Source organism: Triturus cristatus, chromosome 5_1 (genome assembly GCF_964204655.1).
Source record: "Triturus cristatus chromosome 5_1, aTriCri1.1, whole genome shotgun sequence".
In the NCBI taxonomy this organism is placed as follows: domain Eukaryota; kingdom Metazoa; phylum Chordata; class Amphibia; order Caudata; family Salamandridae; genus Triturus; species Triturus cristatus.
Genome location: NC_140587.1, coordinates 151,730,115 through 151,742,541, shown reverse-complemented (window position 1 = coordinate 151,742,541; position 12,427 = coordinate 151,730,115). Strand labels below are relative to the sequence as shown.

Genomic DNA, 12,427 nt, shown 5'->3' with positions numbered 1-12,427 from the left:
CGCCCCCGCTTGACCGGAGGGAGCTTACAGGAAATCCTGCTGGTACGCGTTTATGGTCCGTCCAGCTGTGGCAGGAGACCGGGCCTGCAACGCACCGCCGGCGCGTGAGATGAGAAAGTGTCCCTGTTCGGGCGCCATTATGTGGTAAATAAAATAAATATTACCGGACTGAATTTCATGCGGAATCTTAAATTAAAGTAAATAGCTCAAAATAACAAGAGGCAGAATCCGTGGTATAAGAGGTTTCTAATGGGCTTTATTCCATTCAAAATGGCCGACTCGAGTCGCGGCCCTCAGGTTCCGTCACCACGAAGGTTCAGGAAGTGAAGTACAATAATTTATTAACAGACATGTATTTTTATAATAAGTACATTACAATGAAACGAATGTAGAAGGCGTAACATTTGATAAGAAAAATGACGTGACAGTGACATAATCGAAACTAGGCGTAATAAGGAATAAAAGAAACATGATTGGTTAGAATTATCAGACATAGGTGGATCTATAAGATAATACTTGGCATAGATGCGCGCGCGGCAGCATGACGTGTAATTGACGTGCAACTAGGGGGTGAAGGGGACTTGACATTTAGCTCTACATGTGGAGACGAGAAGTCTGGGGTCAAGTCATCCTAATCCCAAATCATATCTAACATCCTATGTTTAAAGAACTATGTTATCCACAAGGAGGAGACTCTCGGACAGAATCTATTCTATACTGACTGTGTGCGTGTACAAGCGTCTAAGTGTCTATATGAGATGCGAGGGGCAGAAAACTTTCCATGGCAACAGGGCTATGAATCACTTGCAGGAGGACGGAAAGGCTGAGTCCTTTGCTTGTGAGCTAAAGGAAATGTTTACCTAAATCACTGGACAGGAATGCATCGGCTGAAGAGCAAAATAGATAATTCGAAGGTGAAATACAACTTCTTGGCAGACAGGCGAAAACTAGCCGAGGCAGGCACCGTTAGCTGCACAGGGAGTAGGACAAAGTTCATGGATACAGATGCGAGCTCAAGCTGAAGCTGTCAGAGACAGAGAGCAGGGAAAGGCTTTGAGGACAGAATCGGGCCTACTCGCCTGAACTGTAAAGATGAAGTAACTTAGCCATATAAAGTCGGTGGCCTTTTATACTTAGGAATCGAATATCCAGCCCATTGATGGCGGATCTGACAGAGAACATGTTGACGGTAGACACACATATGTTTGCGTCTTAGAAACTGGAACTGGAGGGAACATACATGTACTTGTAACATGCATATAGAACCGTTGGGGTCCAAGATAGGGGACATAACTGATCAGGAAAATCCACATTTCCACAGTTAGGTAAACTGATTTACATTATTTACAACATTGACTATTGTCCTTGTTTTCAGAGGGCCTGGCAGTTTGATCCCTTAGCCCTATATCCCTGTATACCTATATGGTACTTCAGTTATATGGAAATTCGATTAATGTGCCCCACTAATTTCCAGTAATCGCAATTTACGAATGCTAATGTTAGCAATACGTAAAACATCTTTTTGCGATCTATGGGTATGTAGGACATATAGCTATCATCCAAGCATCCCCTTAGATTGTATGCAAATAGTAGAAATTAATACAGATATAACCCCATTGTACAAAAATCAATATTCATTATAAGGTTCTCCGTAAATTCGATGTGGTCGGTTGAGATTCAATAAAGTTTTTTGAATCTCTATCGGAAAAAAATAGTATTAGAAACTAGCGAGATCGCTGCACGGCATGGACACATGTGAATAAACGACAGTAGATACGGCCGCAGCGTTTCAGGCTCTATAAAGCTGGCCTTGATGTTATTTAATAATATATATAAAGAAGTAGAAACGGTGCGACACGAAAATATGCAAATTAAATAATGCAGACATAGCGGACGTCCGAACTACCAAAATGGCCGCAGTACACGTACATACGTAATTAAGCCACTGCCGGAAACGTAAATGCGTATATAAAGGAAGGACAACAGGATCTCAGTAGGTGAGCCAGACCAGAGATACCAATACGAGGTGACGTTACGCTCCTTCAAAGGTAAGAACCCGTGGTACTAACAGATATAGTGTAAAAAACAGGGGGTAAAAATAGTCTGTTTTCTAACAGGAATCAGTTATGACACAGCGTCACGTTATAACGCACAGCGCTCGAAAAATATCAGTCGGGGCATCTAGCTTTCCTTAGTATCGAGCATGGCGCTCTTTAAAATATTGTGGGGCTTGGTGGCTTTGATATATAACCATCAGATACGACACCACCAAACTTATTAAAACAAGGGGTCAACACTCTATATTTACTGACAGGGACAACGCATTTCATAACAGCGCGTTATGACGCCCAGCGCACAAATAATGTTAGTTGGGACACCTTGTATTTTTCACTAGCGAACACGGCGTTTTTTAAGTTAGTCTGATACACAGAGTGCAACCACCCGACAACGCATATGGCGTATATTTTAAATTGTAATGATATCCACAATGGCTCCTTTAGTTACAATTCCCAGCATTACATTGCTCATAGCGGTCTTTTCTTTTAACTTTTAGAATTCGTTTCCGCAAAAAAGAAACACGAAGGTTAGATTTACAGACACCTTGGTGCTCAGCGGAATATTCGGTCATTCTGCGCATACAGAGAAAAGATACCAATGAATAGACCGTAGTTGAAATTTTAGGTAAGCAAATTACTATGCAATAGAATTAGCAGTTATCAGAGTACACTATCTAATTTCTGATACTAATTAGGTCATACTGAATTTGTGTCTATACAGAATTAATTGAATCTGAACATGATAATCCATCTGTAACTCTAACAAGCGGCTTTAAAGAAAAAAACATCCGCTGCATTAGGGTGAGTAACACTCATTCACTGGGTGACATAACATTTCTCTTAGAATAAATAACTCTGTAACTAATGGAGAAATAGAGACAACTAAGTAATAATTTTTATGTTGCTTGATACTAGATCAAAATACGGTGGATCAAGTTAGACACGCCGCCTTAATTAATCAAAGACTACGATTCAGAGTCAAAAAATTTTTTTTGTAAGTATATAAACAACTAATCAAAAATATAAGAGACACAATTTAAGGAGATGTTTCGTGACATAAAAATATACATGTATATTTTTTAAACTAGATTGGAGTGTGATGTACTGAGCCAACACGCTATTCTGGTCATTTAAGGACTACTTCTAAATGGTCCTATCTACATGTGAGTATATGCCCATAAATCATTTTGCCCCATTTCCAGCAATAACAGAATCAAATAACGATCAAATTTAGAAATTATTTGCTGTGGGGGAGGATTTAGTCATCTAAAATATACCCCTGACATAATGGAATTATTTGCAGGCCCTTCACCAATAACTGATAATTCCATACTTGAGTGATTTAACATAGTGATTGGCAATATCACGATAGGCCGTACACAGGCCTTAGAATTGTGAGGCTGGGATAAATCTCTGGTGCAGTTTTCTACACCGTTTATCAACAGACCCTGTATCATTCTAGAATTCTTTCTATTTAGATTAATAGTCATCCAAAGTCAAGTGTGTCGAACCAAAGATAGGGCTGAATACCATAAGTATATGTATGTATTGTAATCATATACATTCTCTTTTTATAGATTGTTTTAATTTGATAGAGAGAGCTGCTTTTAATTCATTGGTCCTGAAGAAGGTGTTACAAATCACATCTTACACCGAAACGCGTCGACAAGAGGACAAAACCATATTTGTGTCTTTATACTAATTTTAAATGTGTGCAATGCATTATCAATCTCTATATTGAATGTTTTTATAAAATGTTTTTGCTTTAATTATGTGCAATTAATGATTTTATCTGTCATCGAGAGTTATTTTTCATACATGATTGTTGTTTTTTGTAGAAGATTTACTCTACTACATTCAGATATTTGTGGATAAATGATTGTAATATAAATTTGAGATACAGAATAATTTTCAAATCAAATAAAAAAACAATATATCTTAACGTTGTGTTTAGTCTTATGGACTCCTTATCTTTGGTTCAATATACATTGATCGTTAATCTGTAGTTGGAGACTTGTGAGCAAATCCATGAGGGAAACTTGACAGTTTTTAAACGTTGTTACGTACCCGGTCCCTTCTGGTTAAACCTGGGAAACTCTCTACTTGTTTTTGGCCACCTGCGGTGATACTGATCCAAATCGATAATCCCCCAGATGGCCGTTCGTGCTTAGGGATTGTTGCTACAATAATATGACATTCAAACACGTTGATAAATAAATCTTGGGTGGCTCAAGTTTCTTGGAACAGGAGGATATCCTGTTCCCTTATGAGTTTTAACCAGTCGGGTTGATGCAGCTTAGAGTGCAGCCCCGCAACATTCCAGTTTAGGATACGAAGGTCTGGGCTTTCTAAGGCTTTTTTAGGTGTGTGTGGGCTAGCAAGCTCAATTGCTGGGGAAAGATATAGTAATCCATCAGCGGAGTAAGGGGGTTCCATAGATGACAATAGTCAATCCTGAGTATCCAACCCGGACAGGGCCAGAAACCTATTGGAGGTGCTTGGTTGGGGGATTTCATTAGAGCGGGGCCCATGATTCGGTTTGTAAAAATAACCTAGAGGTAATATGTATATATTTTTGCTATTCAATGTTGTGGGCTCACATGCTCTAAGTAGATGTCTCACCAGGGGTGGTCTGCGAAAATTGATTACAATACAGTCCCCTTCGATGTTCTTTGTGAATGCTCCAACCTACCCAACTCTACATACCATAATAATGTCATCCATGTCTGATGGGTGAAACCTCCTGTTCCTCGATACCCAGTCCACGCACTTATTACGGAGTTGGACGCAAGACTCATGCTGGTCCCTTTTTAGGGTTGGTACACCTGCCAACACCAGCACATAGGGGCAGGCTGTAGGTGGCAGACTCAGAACATCTTGATTTGCTATCGGGAAGCTACAGCTGGTAGAAGCTAAAGCATTACTGCTCAGTTTACCGGGCAATGGGTACTGGTCTGTTCCGTTAGGTCTATTGGGTCTGTTAGCACTGCCCTGGATGGTATTGGAATGTGGTGTAATACCCGATTTAACAGTAGGTGTGGAACCCTGCCTGTTATAAAGCTGTTGGGAACGGCCCCAAGTATGTCCACATGTGGTGCGCAAATTACTTGCAGGTGCAGGGGCTCTGGTGATAGGGGATTGGGTTTTATTAGTTGAAAGGTTCGTTATTACAAGGGGCCCTCTGCCTTCTTCTGCTATGACTTGTGCGTTCCCTATTGATCGACCAGATCCCCTTATAAGTAAGACCAAATTATCTAGCCTGTCCTGTAATGAATTTTATATCTTGAAGTTCATTAATTTGTTTGGTCACCATCTTAGCGGCAATATTGGCAATAGGTTCCCCAAGGTTCTCAAGATTCAATATCACCTCAGTCTGTGTGCTGATTGAGCAACTCAATTTCGTGTTGAATGCTATCGCCAGGGGGTCAGAGACTTCGGAAGTACCAGTGTTTAAAGGTGGTGTACCCAGGCGGAGAGATAGCTTCGGGGGGAGGGGTAGTTTGGGTAGGCTGTTTCTTTTTGGTGCAAATAGGTTTGACATCTTCCTCTTTCATTTGGTGGCTGGGATTCCTGCAGATGTAACAATGTCTATGTCTGACTGCATCTCAGCTATCTCAACTATCTCGAGCCCACTTATGCTCCCGCTTGCAATTGGGGATTTGTGTGTTCCAGTACCCTGGGGTTGTGACGGGGGCGAGTCTTGCGTGTGATCAATTGGTATGCCTCTAAAATCGGCAATATCCGCCCTCCCCTTAATGCCCAATGACATGCGCCACTCCGTGAATTCAATTTCGCCTGAGACAATGTTAACCACCCTCTCGAGCATGCTGTTAATGCTATCAGTTATCAGGCGTGCAGGTGGTGGCATAGTACGCTTTCCCATTGTGGCAACTCAAAAGTAGGTTCAAATAATGTCAGTTGCTGGGCTCACCTGTGGGCCTTTCAGAGATAGATAAATCAGCACTCACCCGTGTTCCTACCGGTTTCCAACGCCACTTGAAGGTGGGGTGGCCCAGCACAGCCTCCTCTGGTCTCGGATGGGCTCAGACGGGCCCGTCCGCTCAGGTCCCGCGCTGCGGGAGCCCGCTGGCGATTTTGTAGCACCTCCCGGCGCGTGGCAATAACGTGGGCGGCTACGTGCCGCAAGGTATGCCAGTTGTGGCTCTCCTCCCCGGTCTCTTGACCAAGTAAGCAGAAAGCAGGTCTGGCAATATTCAGAACCAATCTCCACTGATCTGTGCTTATTGCAAAGAGAACTGCGCTATTCCTTCCACTTGGAAGACAGTTACAAATGGTGAACCGAATGTGCAAAAGGGGTACCAAAACCTGGGCTAAGAATTTATCATCACAGAACTCATCCCAAAAGGTCCATCAAAGATAAAAAGGTTGCTTCAAAGCTGGAACTAGTGCAAGATTAAGTGCTTTACACATTTCAGGCTACAACATGTCTACAGGTTCCCGTAGATGGCAATTTAAATTAACATGAACAAAGGCCCTTTATAGGAAGGGGGGTACCTGGCATGTTGCATGATGATCAAAGGAAGCCGCTCTGGTCTTACCTGCTGCACTTCTTTCTCCCTGCTGAAACTGTCAAAGAAGTCGGTCACCAAAAAGGCCCCGTGTGCCCCGTTCATGGCCTCCTCCACACTCTTCTGGTTGTCCAGTTCTCCTTTCACCACCGTGGCTCCCATGTCACGAAGGGCCTGTGATACTGGACGGTTGGCAAAGCGAGTAACGGCTCTCACTGCAAAATCAGGTCTCTGCGAGAGGGCTCGAGTGACAACCTCACCCTCAGGACCTAGGTGCAGAGAACAGACATGGTGTAGTAGATGTAAACTGATTTCAACACTAAAAATGTAGAGGCCGCACCTAAGAGCAAGTTGTGCAAATGCCAGGTAGTCTGGCACACAGTAACGAGGGTAGGTGCATGGGCAGGCTGTGGTACACCACAGGTGTGAGGGCAGTAAACTGAGATGGACAAAGGCAAACAGCTTGGGGAAGTGAGTACAGATGGGGCCAGCTCTGTAGCCGTCCACCCATAAAGAGATGCAAGAAATAGCCAGAGCCAGTTAATGGGGCTGTGTGGGTGGATTAGCCTACAGAGGGTCAGTGGTCCCGCAGGGACAGTCTGGTGCTGTTTGGCTGGATAGTAATAATTCCAAACTGCCAAAAAATGTAGAGTTTGAGGGCTCCCCAAATTTGATTCGGGACATAGAAACATTTGGGAAAGAAGAGATCGTGTAACTTACGCCCCAGCATTATAGCAATTATATTTTTTCAAACTGTTTTGAGAAAAAGCAAATCGGCAAAATCACCGTCAACCACTTACCCACCATCAGGAAATCAAAATATAGGATATTGTACAAGTACCACATTTATGGTTTACACCACAGCGAGAGAGAGCACACTTTGTGGAACAACATATTTATTTTACAGCATAAACATCTGAAGAAGCTTCTCAGAGACAAAGAAAATATGCAACACGGAGACTCGTTCAACTACACAGAACTTATACAAACTTGTCCACATCAGATTAAAGCAGTATAGGACAAACTGCAAATAATGTCAGGAAATAAAATAAAATCAGGCACTCCAGGGATAGTGAAGAGTTTAGAAGACTAATGTAATAACATGAAATAAGAGTTCACAACTTAAGTTAAATTTGAGGTTTAGGCGAGTGCAAGAAAATATTTTGCACACTTGATGAGAAAAGGAAAGTGCAGAGAAGAATGAAAGCTGCTTGCAGTGAACCATTAGAACGACTTAAGCCAATAGATCCTGCCTATGTGAAAGCTCCTGCATTGTTGTAAAGAAGCTGGGGTGCCGGTTAGCATGGCTAAAAGTTAGTGGTGTGTCATAGATTGGCAAAGAGGAGAGACACGTACATAGGGCTATAGTAGAGTAGAATAGCAAAGGGGGCAGTGGAGTGGCATGGACTGGAGTGGAGTACCGTGAAATGGCGTAGAGTGGTGTGCCTTAGAGTGGCGTGCCGTAAAGTGGCATACAGTAGAGTGGCATAGAGTAGAATAGAGCGGCATACAGTAGTGTTGTAGAATAGAGTGGCGTAGAGTGGAGTGACATAGAGCAGAGTAGAGTGGTGTAGAGTAGCGTGGCATACCGTGCAGTGGCATAGAGCAGAGCAGAGTAAAGTAGAGTGGAGTAAAATATAGTGGTGTAGAGTGGCGTACAGTGGAGTGGCTCAGAATGGCGTTGAATAGCATTGTGTAGAGTAGCATGGAGTGGCGTAGAGTGGAGTAGGATAGAGTGAAGTGGCATAGACTGGAGTGGAGCAGCGTGAAATAAAGTGGCTTAGAGTGTCATAGGGTAAACTGGTATGAAGTGGAGTTGTATAGAGTGCTGAAGAGTACAAGGAGTGTACAGTAGAGTTTCATAAAGGAGCAGAGTGTGATAGATGGAAGTAGAGTGGTGTGGAGTTGAGTGGCATGGAGTGGCGCAGAGTGGAGAGTTGTAGAGTGGCACACAACAAAGTGGAGTAGTGTAGAGTGCTGTGGCATAGAGCAGAGTAGCACAGAGTGGAGTGGCATAGAGTGGTGGGGAGTGGAGTGGTGTAGAGTGGAGTGGCATAGAGTGAAGTGGTGTAGAGTGGCGCACAGAAGAGTGGTACAGACTAGAGTGTGGTGGCAATAAGTGGGAAGGCATAGAGTGGGGTGGAGTAGAGTGGCACAGAGTAGAGTGGCAAAAAGGGGAGTAGCATGAAGTGGAATGGAGCACAGTAGGGTAAAGTACAGCGGTGTAGAGTAGAGTGGCGTACGGTGGAGTGGCATAGAGTGCCGTGGAGTGGCATAGAGTGCCGTGGTGTAGAGTGACGTAAAGTGGCGCAGAGTAGATTTGCGTGGAGTGGAGTGGCTTAGAGCGCTGTAGAGGGGAGTGGATCTGAGTACAGTGGCATGGAGTAGAGCTGGGTGGAGTTGCGTAGAGTAGCATTGTGTGCAGTGGAATAGCTTTGAACAGAATGGCATAGAGTAGAGTGGAGTAGAATAGAGTAGATTGGTGTATAATTGAGCTGTGCAAAGTGGCGTAGAGTAGAATGGCGTGGTGTAGAGTGGAGCAGCATACAGTGGTGAAGAGTCAAGTGGTTTGGAGTGGAGTAGAGAGGCATGCACAGAGTGGCATGATGTATAGTGGAGTAGTGTAGAGTGGCGTAGAGTAGAAGTTTGTAGAGTGGCATGGTGTAGTGTAGAGTAGAGTGCAGTGGCATAGAGTGGAGTGATTTAGAATAGAGAAGCACAGATTGGAGAAGAGTGGTGTTTAGTGGAGTGGCGTAGAATGCTGCATAGTGGCGTAGAGTACAGTGGAATGGCATAGGATTCAGTGGGGTAGGGTAGAGTGGCATAGAGGAGAGGTGGACAGTAGAGAGGAGTGGAGTAGACTGGCGTGGCGTAGAGTAAAGTGGAGTAATGTAGAGTAGCGTGCAGTAGCATAGATTAGAGTGGTGTGGCGTAGAGTGCAAAAGGGTAGCAGTGCAGTGGCGTTAATTAGAGTAGTGTAAAATAGAGTGGCATAGAGTAGTACAGTTGTGGGTGTAAGTAATTAAAGCATCAATAGAGACTGCAGATAGGGTGACAGCAACATAATTAAGAAACTGTGTTAAAAATGTAGGAAGGCACATTGCGCGTCCAAGAATAATATAGAAGCTCTTATAAAATAAAAAAATTGTGCATTGCAAAAAGATGAGCAAGAACAAAGCTGAGGAAAGACACATGTACTTGGTCTTTGCTCCAGGGTGAGCTAATATAAGAAAGGAAGCTATGGGAGCTAATCAATCGCAAGACTGAAAGTGAGAGTGACAAAGAAAACAACCATCGGTACACTGCAGGAGATTAATAAGCCCATTTATTTTAACCAAGACCCGTCGTTATGTGGGTCATATAGACCTCTGTCCCTTCTGAATTTGGATTATAAAATTCTAGCTAAGATAATCGCGAATCGCCTGTCCCAACTGATGGAATTTATCATCTCGCCGGCCCAATCCGACTTTGTCCCCCGTAGATCGACCTCATTGAATCTCAGGACACTTTTTTCTGTCCTCCACAGGATTAATCCTGAGGCCTCCGCCGCCGCAATCCTATTGGACACTGAGAAGGCCTTTGATTCGCTAGAGTGGCCCTTCTTCATTTCATTATGCGCCGTATGTGAGTGCCTGTGGGATTCATTGCCACCACTGCACTTCACGGCGAGACTCTGCCTGAACGGCACGGTCTCCCATCCCTTCTCTCTCTCACGCGGCACCCGTCAGGGCTGTCCTCTGTCCCCTTTATTGTTTATCTTAGCTATCGACCCCTTTATTCGTAATTTGCAGGAAAGGCACCTTCAGAGAGGCCTGCAGTTCAACACTGGCCCTCTTCTGGTCTCGCTCTACTCAGACGACACCATCCTTTATGTCAGAGATCGCCAGGTGAACTTGGATCCACCCATTAGAGAGATCATCCCATTCGGTCAACATTCCGGCCTTGGCATCAACTGGCGTAAATCGGTTATTTTTCCCTTAACCTCCAGTATGACTTCATGGGACTGTGAATTCCCCCTCAAAAGGTGTTCTGACTCAGTCAAGTATTTGGGCATACACATCCATCTTGAGACCGGCCAGATCCTCCGCTTTAATTACGGGCGGGCAATCAGCGCCCTCGAGGCTCAAGTGGAAAAATGGTTGCGGCTTCCACTGTCTATCGCCGGCAGGGTGGCAGTCATTAAGATGGCGGTGCTCCCTACATTTTTATATCTTTGCAACAATATCCCCATCCCCTCCCGAATATGGGGAGCCCTTATCAGATTGGTCTGGGGGGGAGGTAAACAGGCTCGCGTGCGCTGGCAGGTGCTCACTCTACCATACGAGAGGGGAGGGTTTAGCGTGCCGGATTTTCACTTGTAGTATCTGGTGGCCCAATGCAACTATGCCTTTGCATGGTTCCACCCTGATGCCAGGATTCCCTTCCTCTGCTCAGAGACTGATTTCGTCCTTCCTGAGCAGTTATCCACTGTGTTACCTAAGGGCATACCCAGGGACCCTAATGATATTCAGACTGTCTCTACCACCAGCTGGGCCTGGGATAAGCTGCGACACGTCACCGGCGCATCTACACTGTATTCCTCAGCTCTTCCTGTCCCCAACGTCCGCTGGCTACCAATCACCGGCGAAAAGCTGGTGCAGCGCACTTTGTCCAAATTTGATATTTCTAAACTGGGTGATTTATACCCGGATGGTCACATCTTCTCGGTGACAAAGGATGTCCGCTTCCACGACGCCACATTCATTGACAGCTTTGTACTAGGTCGGATTCGTTCGGCGCTGCGCACCACTCTGCCTGGTTTCCCTATTGAACCGGACTCGTTCACTCCGCTCTCTCTTATCATTGAAAACGAGAGTGGGATTCATCTCCTATCTAAATTATATAAGACATGCTCTGTGATGATCCTGGTCAATGACAACAAGATCTGCAAACTTTGGGAGGAAGATTTAGGCCGCCCCATCACCGATAACCAGTGGACTAAGTGCTGTACAGTAACGAATGAAGTGTCACTCAACAGCAGGCATAAACTACTGCACTATAAGTTCTTACGCAAGATATACATCACCCCTGCCAAGACCCACAGACTGCACCCATCCAGACCCCACACCTGCCGTAAATGCAACGCCCCTTTTGCTGATTTTGCACACCTCACTTGGTCCTGTCCAAAACTACAGTCATACTGGGAGGGGGTACATAGTACACTTGGCGATATGACCGAGCTGTCTCTCGTCCTCACACCTGAAGTGGCACTACTGGGGTATGTGGTTAATTTTTCTAAGAGCATCCGGAGGTTTGCATCTCTCAGCCTGCTGCTAGCCAAGAAGGAAATAGCTATTCACTGGGGCCGTCGGTCAACCCCCACTCAGCAAGGCTGGCTGAACAGTCTGGCCTACTGCAACGTCAAAAGTGAAATATTTTCTAGTACACTGCCTGGCTCTTCTTGCCCCAAGGACATCTGGGGTCCATATAGGTCCTATGTGGAAAAAGCTCGACGATCCACTGACTCCCAACTGGAACGGGGCATTGTTCCTACAGGGGTTGGGTTATTAGCTTCACCCTTTCCGAGTGATTGAGTTCCTATGCTTAGTGGTACCCTGAAATACTCTTGTCTTTTTGATTATGTTACTTTATCTGAGGCGGTTGGAAACGGGCAGGCACGCGGTCCTGCTGCTGGGGTGGAGGGGAGATTGCTCTTAATGTGGAGGGATGGGCCTTCAGGACTGTGTTTTTTATGCCTTGTTAGTATGCGTTCCTTAATAGTCACTTTACATGTTGATTCGTGCAATGACACTCGATGGTCCAAGTTATCAATCTCAATTGTAATGTCAATGCCAGATACCA

The 12,427-nt window shown here is 44.7% G+C and overlaps 1 protein-coding gene across 1 annotated transcript in view; it reads right to left on the bottom strand.

Moving 5' to 3' along the window:
* Positions 1–7,432, bottom strand: part of LOC146830449 (nmrA-like family domain-containing protein 1) — a 55,004-nt gene extending 47,572 nt beyond the window's left edge. The window contains exons 1-2 of the mRNA XM_085603749.1: positions 7,387–7,432; positions 6,617–6,855 (exon numbers count right to left, since the gene is read on the bottom strand). Of these exons, the coding sequence (XP_085459875.1) occupies positions 6,617–6,855; positions 7,387–7,432 (285 nt within the window). The remainder of the gene's footprint in view (positions 1–6,616; positions 6,856–7,386) is intronic.
* Between the last annotated feature and the right edge of the window lie 4,995 nt (positions 7,433–12,427).